The sequence below is a fragment of the Gopherus flavomarginatus genome, chromosome 3, assembly GCF_025201925.1.
Source record: "Gopherus flavomarginatus isolate rGopFla2 chromosome 3, rGopFla2.mat.asm, whole genome shotgun sequence".
NCBI lineage: Eukaryota > Metazoa > Chordata > Testudines > Testudinidae > Gopherus > Gopherus flavomarginatus.
Window position 1 is genome coordinate 242,634,210 of NC_066619.1, and position 15,625 is coordinate 242,649,834.

Consider the following 15,625-nt stretch of genomic DNA (forward strand, 5'->3'; position numbering starts at 1 on the left):
ATAAGGAAGATGGGAAAAAATCAATGACAAATAGGTGAGAGAGGAATGGAAAGATTATGGAGCAGCAGGTAGAGCTGGGAAGAGGAGAGAACAAACACAGGAATAGAAAGGTGGGAGATTATTAAACATAAGGCAGAGAAACACCAGCAGATAGTAAAAGGAGAGAACGTACATTATGAAAATAAGGGAAATAGAAGAAGAAAAATAAGAGAGACAAGTTATTTACAACCCCAATCCAGCAAAGACTTAAGCAGTCCCTGCCATTTGGACAATTAATGTGCTTAAAGTTCAACATGCTTTGTTGGATTGGTCCCTATTTAGTGTACAGGTTAATGCCAAACTGTTACAGAAATAAAAACTATGTAAAATGTTCAAGTTTAAAATGAGACACAAAATTATTTGGTAACTTCCTTTTGGTTTCTAACCCACACTATGCCTGCATTAGCATCGTTTGGTATGGAGGCATCAGCAGCAAATCCATAGTTAAATGTGCATTAAGATTTGTACTCAAAACAGGACCGAAATCCCTCTACTTCCTATTTTAATAACTGAATTTGTCTTGAAATTATCCACAATAGCTCATCAAAGGAAAATTAATTGCATGTGTGTGTGTGTGAAGCAATTACTAGCTTGGTCAGAAGACAGACTTTAAAATAATCCCTTACTGAATTTTGGTCCTGACCTGTCTCATGTTTCTTTGGCTCCCTGTAACCAAACCACCACTATCACCACAAATTCCATCCCCCCTTTCTGCACACCCACACCCTTTCTCATAATGTAACTTGAGAAGTCATTTTCATATTGTATATTTAAAGATAAAGGGTTGAATTGGCACCTCACAATCCATCTCCAGTAGGAGGAAGCATGTAGCTGCGCTGTACCAACAGTAGAATAGGGCCCGGATTGTGACTCAGAAGGTCACAGTTTAGTCCCTGTTTCCCCCACTGCTCTGTAAGGGAAGTAAGTTCTGCAGTAGTCTTTTTCTGCAGTAGTCTTTTTCCTGGGGCAATCCACTTTCCCCTCGTTGTCAGAGCAACTAAAGCTCTGCCTGCAGTGACAGTGTCTCTTTCCCACCATGCTGCTGCCCTTGAAATGTTTATGCCGCCTTGGTGCCCTGCACAGGAGCATTGCCAGGGATCACAATCAGGCCCCAAAAGAGCAGTTTCCCTAATTTGCTATAATTTAATTTGCTTTGCATGGAAACACTTCCAGAGTTGCCTGGATCCACCAGCTGCTATTTTTCTCCCCTCTTGTCTGGCCTGACTCCCTAACTCATTATCTGTCCTCCTTCTCACATGTATCTCCCCTATTCCTGACTGTGGGAAGGCAGGAAGACAAGCTGCTTAGCAGAGAGCCTGCTCCCTAATCCATGCACCTTCTTCCTCCACAGTTGCGCTACTGAGATGGGTTTTACATGAGTGCAAGTTCGGGTTGTCAAGCCTGATTTTTGCAGCAACTCACACTCTGTGCTTTCTTCAACCCAACCTCAAGTTTGACTTCATATTTTTTCATATACAAACTTCACCACTACACATGTTTTGTGGTCATTCGTCTTTAGGTATGATGAATGTTCTAGCTGTTATGAGGACTTAGATGTTTTGAGCAGGGGGTGGGACTAGATGGCCTTCTGAGGTCCCTTCTAACCCTAATCTTCTATGATTGATTGTGTGTGTGCAGCGCAGGTGGTTCTATGGTGGAAATGAGAGGGAGGTTAGGGAGTTGAACAGACAATGTGTGTTTGGGCATTATGATTAAAGCTGGTTAAAACTTTTGAACAGCTACTTTATGGTAAAAAATGGACTTTTAAAAATGTTTGCAAATAAATTGACATTGAAATTTTTCCATCTTAAAAAAAAAGAGGCCTCTTGTAATCATTTAAAAAATTTTTTTCACAGGATTCTGGTAAACAAAGTGTCTCAACAACCATCTCATTTTCAAAAAGTTTTCTTTTAAAAAATTGAAGATTCCCCCCCCCCATCTTAAAAAGAAAAAATATCATTAGAACATTTCAAAATGCAAACCACTTCAGAAATTGTGTGTGTATGAAAATAGGTTTTCATTATTCAACCAGCTCTAATTACGATGTTTGAGTGGTAAAGCATATTTGAGGTTGGTGTGTATGTAAATGTTGTCTTAACTAGTGATTCCTGGTTTTAAAAAGAACTCATTAGTATGCAATGCATTTGAGCAACATTAACTCTCAATTAACAGATTTTTTATGGGGAGTTTGTGTGTGTGCACTTGTCTGCCTACCTCTGTGACCTGGTCTCTTTAGAGTTTCCCAAGCCATCTCAGCTATGCTTAAAAGCTCTTCCAAAAATCTATGTGTCAAGCCTACAGCTAAGGCTGGCTGAAAAACAAGAATTCCCTTTCATGAAAAAATGTTGATGCTTCAATGATTGGTTTTGTTCCACATTGGAACAAAGGCTAGACCTCCGAAAACATTTTTGCCCCCCCCCCAAAAAAAACAAAAACAAAAAGCCAAGTGATCAGGGTACTCAGGGGGATGGGGGAGACCCTGAATCAGGCAGTGTACAGAGTCAATCTCCCTTTCAGGCTCTCCTGTTAGAGCTGTTCCACTTTGTATAAATAATTAAATATTCACTAGACCACAGAGAGAAACTGACTCTGTAGCCCAATGTTCAAGGCACTCACCTGCAATGTGCCCTATGGACTATTCTGAGGTGGGTCCAATATCTTTCTCATTTTGACCAGAAATTGCATTCTGGACCTGAGACACCTTTTGATTTTGATGAATTGGGTCCTTGCCTGTTGCACTTGCTGACAAAAACTCATTTAGTTGGAAAAATTCCCATCTATATCTTTTCAAAGCAGTAGCCATGTTAGTCTGTATCAGCAAAAACAAGAACTCATCCTTGTGTTACAGGAAAGCCAGGAAGCAGTGATCTAAGGGAAGTATATAGGCCCTAGGCTAATTAAGGTGTGGTTCCCTATAGGCTAGAGGGTTGCTACAGGTTAATTGGAGCACCTGTAGTCAATTAAGGTCCTGTTAGCAACCTAATAAAACCCCCTGCTTCAGGCAGTCAGGGGAAAAGGAGAGTGGAGTGGAGTGGAGTGGAGTGGAGTGGAGTGGAGTGGAGTGGAGTGGAGTGGAGTGGAGTGGAGTGGAGTGGAGTGGAGTGGAGTGGAGTGGAGTGGAGTGGAGTGGAGTGGAGTGGAGTGGAGTGGAGTGGAGTGGAGTGGAGTGGAGTGGAGTGGAGTGGAGTGGAGTGGAGTGGAGTGGAGTGGAGTGGAGTGGAGTGGAGTGGAGTGGAGTGGAGTGGAGTGGAGTGGAGTGGAGTGGAGTGGAGTGGAGTGGAGTGGAGTGGAGTGGAGTGGAGTGGAGTGGAGTGGAGTGGAGTGGAGTGGAGTGGAGTGGAGTGGAGTGGAGTGGAGTGGAGTGGAGTGGAGTGGAGTGGAGTGGAGTGGAGTGGAGTGGAGTGGAGTGGAGTGGAGTGGAGTGGAGTGGAGTGGAGTGGAGTGGAGTGGAGTGGAGTGGAGTGGAGTGGAGTGGAGTGGAGTGGAGTGGAGTGGAGTGGAGTGGAGTGGAGTGGAGTGGAGTGGAGTGGAGTGGAGTGGAGTGGAGTGGAGTGGAGTGGAGTGGAGTGGAGTGGAGTGGAGTGGAGTGGAGTGGAGTGGAGTGGAGTGGAGTGGAGTGGAGTGGAGTGGAGTGGAGTGGAGTGGAGTGGAGTGGAGTGGAGTGGAGTGGAGTGGAGTGGAGTGGAGTGGAGTGGAGTGGAGTGGAGTGGAGTGGAGTGGAGTGGAGTGGAGTGGAGTGGAGTGGAGTGGAGTGGAGTGGAGTGGAGTGGAGTGGAGTGGAGTGGAGTGGAGTGGAGTGGAGTGGAGTGGAGTGGAGTGGAGTGGAGTGGAGTGGAGTGGAGTGGAGTGGAGTGGAGTGGAGTGGAGTGGAGTGGAGTGGAGTGGAGTGGAGTGGAGTGGAGTGGAGTGGAGTGGAGTGGAGTGGAGTGGAGTGGAGTGGAGTGGAGTGGAGTGGAGTGGAGTGGAGTGGAGTGGAGTGGAGTGGAGTGGAGTGGAGTGGAGTGGAGTGGAGTGGAGTGGAGTGGAGTGGAGTGGAGTGGAGTGGAGTGGAGTGGAGTGGAGTGGAGTGGAGTGGAGTGGAGTGGAGTGGAGTGGAGTGGAGTGGAGTGGAGTGGAGTGGAGTGGAGTGGAGTGGAGTGGAGTGGAGTGGAGTGGAGTGGAGTGGAGTGGAGTGGAGTGGAGTGGAGTGGAGTGGAGTGGAGTGGAGTGGAGTGGAGTGGAGTGGAGTGGAGTGGAGTGGAGTGGAGTGGAGTGGAGTGGAGTGGAGTGGAGTGGAGTGGAGTGGAGTGGAGTGGAGTGGAGTGGAGTGGAGTGGAGTGGAGTGGAGTGGAGTGGAGTGGAGTGGAGTGGAGTGGAGTGGAGTGGAGTGGAGTGGAGTGGAGTGGAGTGGAGTGGAGTGGAGTGGAGTGGAGTGGAGTGGAGTGGAGTGGAGTGGAGTGGAGTGGAGTGGAGTGGAGTGGAGTGGAGTGGAGTGGAGTGGAGTGGAGTGGAGTGGAGTGGAGTGGAGTGGAGTGGAGTGGAGTGGAGTGGAGTGGAGTGGAGTGGAGTGGAGTGGAGTGGAGTGGAGTGGAGTGGAGTGGAGTGGAGTGGAGTGGAGTGGAGTGGAGTGGAGTGGAGTGGAGTGGAGTGGAGTGGAGTGGAGTGGAGTGGAGTGGAGTGGAGTGGAGTGGAGTGGAGTGGAGTGGAGTGGAGTGGAGTGGAGTGGAGTGGAGTGGAGTGGAGTGGAGTGGAGTGGAGTGGAGTGGAGTGGAGTGGAGTGGAGTGGAGTGGAGTGGAGTGGAGTGGAGTGGAGTGGAGTGGAGTGGAGTGGAGTGGAGTGGAGTGGGACTCTGCCACAACAGGGGAGGGAATCCTCCTTCTCCTCCTCCAGTGCTTAAGGACTGAAGGTATCCTACCCAGGGAGGAAGAGGGTAAGAACCTGCAGGAGTTGAGAGGGTCTGGGACTTTGAGTAAGGAGCAAATCCAGACCCCTCTCCTGCTTCCCTCCTTTATCACCTTCCTGGCCACTAGCAGGGCCCTTGGTGCCCCAAGAGCAGGTGCAAGGGGTGGCATCTTAGCTCCCCACCAAGAAAAGGGCAGGACACATCATACTACATTGGCCATCTTGTCACACACTAAGAAATGTGACAGACTAACAAATTATTTGGGCATGAGATTTTGTGGGCTAAAACCCACTTCATCAGATGCATGGAGTGAAAAATACAGTAAGCAGTATGTATATGAAAATATGGGAGTTGCTTTGCCAAGTGTGGGGTCAGTGCTAATAAGGCTAATTCAATTAAGGTACTAGTGGCCTATTCTCAACAGTTGATTACTTTTGTAGTGCTAACAAGGACAGTGCAATCAAGGTGGATGTGACTTGTTCCCAACAGCTGACAAGAAGGGGTGAGTATCAGCAGAGGGAAGACTACTTTTTGTAGTGATCCAGCCACTCCCAGTCTTTCTTCAGGCCTAATTTGTTGATGTCCAGTTTGCAAACTGAATACCAGTTGTGCAGTTTCTTGTTCAAGTCTGTTTCTGAATTTTTTTGGTTGGAGAACTGCCAATTTTAAGTCTGTTGAATGTCCAGGGAGATTGACGTGCTCTCATACTGGTTTTTGAATGTTACAATTCTTGATGTCAGATTTGTGTCCATTTATTCTTTTGCATAGAGACTGTCTGGTTTGGCCAGTGTACATGGCAGAGGGACATTGCTGGCACATGATAGCATCTATCACAGTGGTAGATGTGCAGGTGAACAAGCCCCTGATGGGTGTTTTTGAGGCTTATTCTACTCAAAAATATTAATCCTATATGACTGTATCACAGACTGTGAAATCTGATCTCCCCCATGAAATCTGGCTAGTGTGAGGGAGGAGCAGGGCTGGGGGTTCCTACTGTGAGCAGGGCTCCAGCTGCCAGTGCAGGCCAGGTTGGGGAGGGAAGGGACTTCCTCTTTCCCTGTAGGGGCTGCTCCCTGGGGCCAGATGAGATCCCCCTCCTGGAACCTCTGTGGCTTCTGGCTGGGAGCCCAGCTCTGAAGGCACCATCACCAGTAGCAGCACAGAAGTGAAGGTGGCAATACCTCGCCCCCCCCACCCATAGCCTTGTGACTCCCTTCATGACTCCCTTTTGGGTTAGGACCCTATAGTTACAATATTGTGAAATTTGCTATTTAAATATCTGAAGCCTTGAAACTTACTATTTTTAAAAGCATATGACCATGAAATTGGTAGGGCCTTATAACAGAAGTTTTGACATGGGAATTGTTTTGTTGTCAAAAATAGGACTATTACTTCAACAAGGGTATAAAGCAAAAGTAGCAGAACCCTTAAGTAACAAAGTTACTGTTTTACGAACATTCAGAGTAACAAGAAAACAAAATACAAAATGGAATAGGTGACATTTTAAGCAGAATTGTTTCTAAATTGTTTACCTCCACATTTTCCTGGAAATGACAAATGTATTTAAATAATTCACAGGAACATAGTAATTAAAACTTAACATTATTAAACAACTGACAGCAAACACAGTGCACATTTGTAATCAACCATCAGTATTTAAAAATATCAATTATCCCTCAAGTTACAGCATACTTACCAAATAGCCAATGGGAGTTGACTGATCATGATTTTAACATCTGGCTGAGTGGTGACATCTGAAAGTACATGTATGTGTTATTTGTCCAAGATATTTGCAATAATAATAATTAATAAGAAGACTTACTGTGTTTTTCATCCCAGGATCTCAATATGCTATTGCAAATATTAGTAATTACAATTTACTTGCACATTACTTCAAATATTAAATGCTACAAATTGTTATACTTCTGGCTTATTTACAATGGCCACCCATGGGGGAGTGTAGTCTGCTGGCCAAGGGATGTGTCTAGCATGTATTGTGGTCAGGTGCATGCTTTAGTTAGGGGTACATGCAGTCACATTTCTGAATAGTAAGAAAATGCATCCTCAACCCATGGAGCCCAAGTCTGACTAGTGGAAACTTGCCCTGATTGGCAAGATGCCTGGAGCAGAGTGTGTATCTGCTAGCATCCCTCCTCCCACTCACCATGCTGAAAAGGCAGGGTTTGGTCTGTATTGTATTAGTCTAAAAATATGTATTAATTGGTTTCAATATATGCAGTAGTAATATCAAGAATTTTTATCAAATGCAGCTTTGCCAACTTGTAAACATTTTGAGTTGGTGGCACTGAGACATCAGAGGCAGCTCCCTTTCTGAACCTCACCCTCTTCCCCTTCTCTATTGTTTTTATATGGTCACCATGATATGTTCTGCCCCTTGCACCTTCTTGTTGTTCTTTTTTCCTCTTTTTGAAGACTCACTGACCAGCAGCTACAAATAGGCAAAGATCTTCCATTGGAAGCAAAGTTTAAATGTTCCCACCCAGCACTGACAGACACTTCCTGGCACATGCTAGTGTTTGTTTAATGCTGCTTCGCAGGTGGCCTGACACCAGTGTGATGTAGTTAAGGTTGTCTTTCAGCGATGGTTTCTGCAAAAGTCATATTTTTGCGGTTGTAAATGCTAGCTGTTGCCTAGCTGAGCTTCCCATAAAACAAGTAGTAATCATTCATGGTTATTTTAAGTCCTACTGGCTCCACCCTAGAATGTTCTCCTGGCTCCATAATCTCATAACTTTGCATGTAAAATCCTTCCTTTTTCTTTCTCTTGGTGCAGTGTTAGACCTTCTCTCTCCAGTGGGAGCTTTTTTAACCCTCCTGAGCTCCGTCGGAGGTGTGTGTTGGCTATTTCCCTCAGGAAAGGAGGGGAGGTATTTCCCAGCCAGGTATTTTATATTGTTTCCTTTATAAAGGGGCCCCCTTACAGGCTGTTCTCCATACCTGAGAGTGCTGTGCTCTTGCAATGCTGCTCCTTCTTTCCAGTTTTCTCTCTTATCCTGGCCAACATTCCTTCTCTCTATAAAACAGGCTCTGATGTCCAAGGCTGCCTGTGTGAGTTACTGCTGAGTACTTAGGGCATGGTTCTGCTTGGTGCTGAGTGCCTCTTGTGAGGTACTGAATGCCCTTAGGTCTCTCAGAGGTTGATGAGAGTTGTGGGTTCTCTGCACCTGGGAGGAGGTGCTCAGCGCCTTGCAGGACAGGCCCTTAATGACTAACATGTTTGCTTACAGTCACTGCACTGCTAGTATCCAAGTTACTGCTTTGAGATACCTCAGCTTTGACAAGAGCTGTGTAACACTGTAATACCCAAATACTCTTCTGTTCCTCTTCATCTGTCTCTGTGTTTCTCTGGCAAGCACTCATACTCTGGTGTTGTGTCTCTCTCTCACATACACATTAATCTGTTTTTATGTGTAGTTTCTCTTCTTTTAATCTCTGTGGAGGAAGTTTGAGGGGATACAGCCTTCTAAGGCACTTATTACCAGAAGCACATGGTGGATATTAATCACACTGATTGGTAAAACATAATGAGGTCTGAACTCATCACTACATTCTTACACCTGTAAACAGATTTTAAATATTTATTCAGGTTTAGAGAGAACAATGTGTCCTGTCTGATTTCCTCCTTCTACCACCCAAAACAATAAGTCAAAGAGCATCTCCTTACCCCACTATTCACCATATCAGGTTAAAATATGATTTTCATTTTAGATTATTAAAAGGAAGAGTGGGGCAAAGGGTACGTCTCTTGCAATCATTAGCTAGTTTGCACATGGGACAAACAAATATGACCAGTAGCATAAATAATCACTCACTTCCTCTTCAGAAGTCTTTCCTGCGTTTACTTTAATATCTCATGATTGCTGAAGTTCATTTGTCCCAGGTTCATAGTGACTTATCCCTCTATTACTCAGTACTTGTTCTACCATAGTGACTAGAGTCCCCAATTAGGTATCAGGGCACCACTATGATAAGCATTGTATACAGGTCTAAAAATGCAGTCCCTTTCCCAAAGAGCTTATAGCCTAAACATATGGCAAGAGGCAATAGGTAGTTCCAGCAAACAGCTGAGCGGAAGGACAAGTTAATAGTGTGCAAACCATATTTGGTTGAGTGCGCAGCAGTCACATGTCCACTACTTACCCATTTTAACACCCTTCAGCCACCTGGTCACTGCTTGTAATACTACATTACACTGTAATATCACTGCATTATCAATTATTACTTGAGTGCTCAGAAGATGGACAGTTGGTCATTGTAGCCAGGGGTGATCACATTGCTAGGATTCTGTACCACTGAAAGACATCACTGGAATGCACAAACAGAGCCAGCTCTGAGCTGAGTTGGCAGCTCAATCTTGTGTGCCAGCATATCCTGTTTGGCCAGCGTTGCTGGTGTCTGACATCACCAGCTAATCCATTGCCGTAGTATTAATTTAGGTCAGCTTGCTCACAGTAGTAATAATAGGTATATCAGATTCTGTATACATGCTACATATATCAATGGGTATGTTTCTGTGCCACATTGTGCAGAAAACTGTCTTGCCTTGAGTTCTTAGGGTATGTCTACACTACTGAATTATTCTGATTTTACATAAACCGGTTTTGTAAAACACTTTGTATAAAGTCAAGTGCCCGCAGCCACACTAAGCACATTAATTTGGTGGTGGGCGTCCATGGTCCAAGGCTAGCGTTGATTTCTGGAGCGTTGCACTGGGGGTAGCTATCACGTAGTTCCCGCAGTCTCCCCCGCCCATTGGAATTCTGGGTTGAGACCTCAATGCATGATGGTGCAAAAACAGTGTCGCGGGTGACTCTGGGTAAATGTCGTCACTCATTCCTTCCTCCGTGAAAGCAACGCCAGACAATCATTTCGCGCCTTTTCCCTGGATTGCCCTGGCAGACACCATAGCACAGCAACCATGGAGTTTGTTCAGCTTTTTTTAAACTGTCACCGTATGTCTACTGGATGTCGCTAACAGAGGCGGTACTGCAGGGCTACACAGCAGCATTCATTTACCTTTGCAAGATAGCAGAGACGGTTATCAGTTGTTCTGTACGGTCTGCCATGCTATTGTAAATTGGCAATGAGATGACGGTTATCAGTCGTTCTGGACCATCTGCTGCTGTCATGGGTGCTCCTGGCTGAGGTCGGCCGGGGGCGCAAAGACAAAAATAGGAATGACTCCCCGAGTCAATCCCTCCTTTATGGTATCTAAAAATAGTCAGTCCTGCCTAGAATATAGTGCAAGTGTATTAGAGAACCAGTGTACCAGAGAGCACAGCCACTCCGTGTCAGATCCTGCAGAAATGATGAGCTACATGCCATTCTAGGGGGTGCCCCTGCAACAACCCCACCCATTGCTTCCCTGTTTCCCCCAACCCTCCTGGGCTACCATGGCAGTGTCCCCCCATTTGTGTGATGAAGTAATAAAGAATGCAGGAATAAGAAACACTGATGTTTTAGTGAGATAAAATGAGGGGGAGGCAGCTTCCAGCTGCTATGATAGTCCAGGCAGGACCCTAAATGGTGCAGGGGAGAGGAGCCCAGCATCCCACTGCTGTGATAGTCCAGGCAGTACATAATCTTTTCTTTACACATGAAAGGGAGGGGGCTGATGGAGCTCAGCCCCCAGTTGCTATGAAGAAGACAGTTACCAGCCGTTCTGTACCATCGACTGGGAATGACCAGGAGTCATTCCTATTTTTACCCAGGCACCCCTGGCTGACTTCACCTGAGGCCAGCTGTGATGTTGCGGTTCTGGCGGGACCCAACTGAGAGTGCCAATTCAGGACCAATTGCTCAAACACGGCAGTCACAGCCCAAGGCTGGGGTTATTCCACCTCTAAGGCAAACCAAACCAGCCAGACAAAAGGGACTTTGGTTTTACCCCACTGGCTAACCACAAGTCACACAAGCAATTTCCTTAGACACACCAGTCTCCCAGTATCACCACCAGTGCCACCCGTCCTGGGATGAATGGTTATGAAAACCAACACCCCAGTAAAAGAAAAAGGTTCTCTCGATCCCAAAGGACCAAGCCCCAGACCCAGGTCAATATACACATTAGATCTTACCCACAAATCACGCTGTTGCCAATCCTTTAGAATCTAAAATCTAAAGGTTTATTCATAAAGGGAAAAAGATAGAGATGAGAGCTAGAATTGGTTAAATGGAATCAATTACATACAGTAATGGCAAAGTTCTTAGTTCAGGCTTGTAGCAGTGATGGAGTAAACTGCAGGTTCAAATCAAGTCTCTGGAGAACATCCCCCACTGGGATGGGTCCTCAGTCCCGTGTATAGAGCTTCAGCTTGTAGCAAAATCCCTCCAGAGGTAAGAAGCAGGATTGAAGACCAAATGGAGATGAGGCCTCTGCCTTATATAGGCTTTTCCAAGTGTAAGAACACTCCTTTGTTCCTGCTGTGGAAAGTTACAGCAAAATGGAGTTTGCAGTCACATGGGCCAGTTTCTGCACACCCTGTTGAGTCACAGGGCGTAACTGCCTTCTCTCGATGGGACAATTGTGTAGGTGATGGTCCTTAATGGGCCATCAAGCAGGCTAAACAGAGCTGACACCAACTTGTCTGGGATCTTTCCCAGTAACACAACACAAGTTTGCAATACAGACAGCATACAGCCAATATTCATAACTTCAACTACCAAAATGCTACAGACATACAGACAGCATAATCATAACCAGTAATCCGTAACCTGGTCTTAGACACCTTATATGACCCCCTTTACATAAGATTTGGTGCCACTACAGGACCTTGGTTGCAATCCATGTTCTATATGGTCCCAGTTTATATCAATAACGTCACACCAGCCAAGAGCACTCACGGGCTGATGATGACGATGGATAGCAGTCCTATTGCACCATCTGCCACCGGGGAGGGGAGGGGAGAGGATACTGCTGTTCACTGCCGCAGCATCGCGTCTTCTAGCAGCATGCAGTAGACATAGGGTGATGTTGAAAACAGTCACGCAATTTTTTTCCCTTTTCTTTCATGCGTGTGGGGGGTAAATTAACGAGCTATACCCTGAACCACCCCGGACAATGTGTTTGACCCTACAGGCATTGGGAGCTCAGCCAAGAATGCAAATACTTTTCAGGGACTGTGGGATAGCTGGAGTCCTCAGTACTCCCTCCTTCCATGAGCGTCCATTTGATTCTTTGGCTTTCCGTTACAATTGTCACGCAGCATTGTGCTGTGGACTCTGTATCATAGCTTGGAGACTTTTTTTTCAAATGCTTTGGCATTTCGTCTTCTGTAACGGAGCTCTGATAGAACAGATTTGTCTCCCCATACAGCGGTAAGATCCAGTATCTTCCGTACAGTCTGTGCTGGAGCTCTTTTTGGATTTGGGACTGCATCGCCACCTATGCTGATCAGAGCTTGTCATAACATTTCTTCCCAGATCTGGACCTTAGCATTCAAAATATGGGTGTTAGCATGAAAACCTCCAAGCTTAATTGCCAGCTTGGACCTGGTATCGCTGCCACCAGGTAGGAATTATACAGTGCCTAGCTCACTGTGGTCTCCCCAAAACCTTCCCTGGGGGACCCCCAGACTCAGATGCCTTGAGTCTACAACAAAGGGAAATAACCTTCTCCCCTTGTTTCCTTGTTACTTCCTCCCAGGCTCCCCTCCCTGGATGACCTAGGAGATTCCCTGCTTCCAGTCCTGGAAACACAAGTACCGAGAGATCTAATCTCTCTTCCCCCTCACCCAGAGGGTATGCAAAGTCAGGCTTAGTAAATCTAACACAAAGATTTTCCCCCTGACTTCTTCCTCCCACCAATTCCCTAGTGAGCTGCAGACTCAATTCCCTGGAGTCCACACTAAAGAAAAACTCCAACAGGTCTTAAAAAGAAAGATTTATAGAAAAAGAATGAAAAAAGGATCTCTGTATTAAGGTGACAATATACAGGGTCAATTGCTTAAAGGAAAAAAATGAATAAACAGCCTTATCCAAAAAGAATACAATTTAACACATTCCAGCAACTACACACATGTAAATACAAAAAAAAACAATATAAACCTATTGTCTTACTATTCTTGTACTTACAACTTGGAAACAGAAGATTAGAAAGCCAGGAGATAGAAAGATCACTCTCAGAGACGAGAAAAGAACAGACCCAAGACAAAGAACAAAGAACTCACACCCAAAACTTCCCTCCACCCAGATTTGAAAAAGTCTTGTTTCCTGATTGGTCCTCTGGTCAGGTGTTTGTTTCCCTGTGTTAACCCTTTACAGGTAAAAGAACATTAACCCTTAGCTATCTGTTTATGACAGAGCTCCATGCTGGGCAAACAGGAAATGAAATTCAAAAGTTCACGGGGCTTTTCCTGTTTACCTGACCAGTGTATCTGAGTTCAGATTGCTTTCCAGAGCAGTCACAGTGGTGCACTGTGGGATACCACCAGGAGGCCAATACCGTCAATTTGAGGCCACACTAACCCTAATCCGATATGGTAATACCGATTTCAGCGCTACTCCTCTCGTCGGGGACGAGTACAGAAACCGGTTTAAAGAGCCCTTTATATCGATATAAAGGGCCTCATTGTGTGGATGGATGCAGCGTTAAATTGGTTTAACGTTGCTAAAATCGGTTTAAATGCGTACTATAGACCAGGCCTTAGACTGCAAGGAGCATGAGCACTCCCAAACTCTTATGGGAGTAATAGGCAACGTCCTTGACTAGTGAGGAGTTGCAGAAGCTGTATCTAGCATGCATCCAGCTGTAAACTGAGTTCATTTTATTTTAACATTCATGCAACTTAATATGAAATACATTGTAATATGCTGCTCAGTCTATTTTAAATATTCTACAAGTGTGAGGCTCTTGTGGTAGAAGAAAGTGTTACTGACCAAATAATGGGGTTAGAATGGGAAGTAAAATCTAGAACTTGAGTTTTTTAAAACTATGTGTCTCTAACGACATTTAAAAGGCTTTAAAATAGCCTGATCAGATGAATGCCATATAATAAGCTATAGAATGACTCAGATGTATTGATGGCAGCTTTATTAAGGATTCTGGACAAGCTGTCTGTATTGATAACTTCTATGTCTGATAGCTAGACTTGACACCAGAGAGAGTTTGAGGCCTAATGGCATAGTAATAGTGCAGTGGGCTGCCATGTTAGAAACTGAGCATTAGCAGCTGATTGACTCTCATCCCTGGGGGTAGTGGAGACTCCATGCATTACAGATACCCAATGGATTGAATCTCTTGGGGGGGGCGAGGGGAAGCAGGACATGCATACTCATTTGACCAACACCCCTTAAAGGCTAATTCAGCATTTTGCTGGAGGATGCAGCTTGTGAGTTTTATGCCAGGCCCCTTGCAGTGAAGAAATGAAGTGGCAAGTGCGTGGGTTGTGAGGAGAAGCATAAAAATATAAACAAAACCAAGACAGTGGTTGGGCTAAAGCCCAGGATCCTAAGATTCTGAGTTTAACTGTTCTTCAGTAGAAGCAGAACTTTTTTTGCATTAAGCAGGTCTGATTATCTGCTCCATAGCTTTGGAAACACAGTTAGCTGCAGCAATGGTCCTTTGAATTCCCCAGCCAGGGCTATTATGCTTCAGGGACTTTTTAAGGAAATCATTAGAAAAATGTCATGTAGTGAACTCGTTTGACTTGGTGTATGAGTATGCTAGGAGGGAAGCACATGGGAATGAATGCATGCTAGAGAGACTTATATTTTAAAACAAAACATTAAAACTTGTGGCTACTTGACATGGAATTACAGTCAGAAAAGTTGTGATGTGAAATGGCAATTCTGTTCCTCATGTATTTGGCTTTTAGTGACAATCTTTAAACTGTTTGTCTCCTAATAATGGACACTTAGCTTCCAGGACCTCCCTCTTATACTCCCTTATATTATTGGTACCATTCTGTATCATAACCACAGGCTCCTCCCTAATAGATTTCACTAGAAGTTTCAGTACATGTCTTGTGAGATTAGGGTGACCAGATGTCCCGATTTTTGTCTTTTTCTTATATAGGCTCCTATTACCCCCTCCCATCTCCATCCCGATTTTTCACACTTGCTGTCTGGTCACCCTATGTGAGATCTACCACCTTCTTGCTGTGAAGACAAGTCATCTAATGTCTCTTATAGTCACCCAGCTATTGATATTTCTCTGTGTCCTTCAGTCATGACACTGACTTCATCAACTGGAGGATCAAGACAGTCTTTTCTGAGGTAAGCGTGTCCTAGAGTGCCCCTGCACATTGTCTCTGTAAATAATTGTCTCCCTCAGTTCAGCAACTCTGTCCCAAAGATGCCGAGGGACATGTCTGTCTTGCACTGAGTGCATACATGTGGCCACAAGGCAAATAGTAATACATTGTGCACTCTAGGAGTTATCCAACTCCCTTTGAAGTAAACAGAGGACTTTCCATTGAGTTCAATGAAAGTTGGCTTAGGCACTGAACTGCATAGTCCCTCCTACCTTGACTAATCTATGGCTAGTTCTCTACCTCCACTGGATACAGTGAAGTTTTTATGTATTTAATCATTTTTTCTGTGCGTTCTTCCACTAACAGTTATTTGAGCATCCCATTCTTCTTGGCACCAAACTCTCATGCAGTTCAGACTTCCTTGTACTTGCTCTGTCTGATGCCTTTCTCAGCATGGGAGCAACTTTAGATCAGTAGGTCTCAGTCATTTTG

General features: G+C 44.9%; 1 protein-coding gene across 4 annotated transcripts in view; it reads right to left on the reverse strand.

Annotated features, from left to right (window-relative positions):
* The window catches only part of C3H4orf19 (chromosome 3 C4orf19 homolog), a 77,693-nt gene that overhangs the window by 23,061 nt on the left and 39,007 nt on the right, over positions 1–15,625 (reverse strand). For 3 of the 4 annotated variants that reach the window (XM_050947917.1, XM_050947912.1, XM_050947913.1), the window contains one exon: positions 6,619–6,676. In XM_050947917.1, the coding sequence (XP_050803874.1) occupies positions 6,619–6,647 (29 nt within the window). In that variant the 5' untranslated portion in view covers positions 6,648–6,676. Of the gene's footprint in view, positions 1–6,618; positions 6,677–7,880; positions 7,909–15,625 lie in introns of those variants that run through there. The other variant, XM_050947915.1, reaches the window with a different exon arrangement.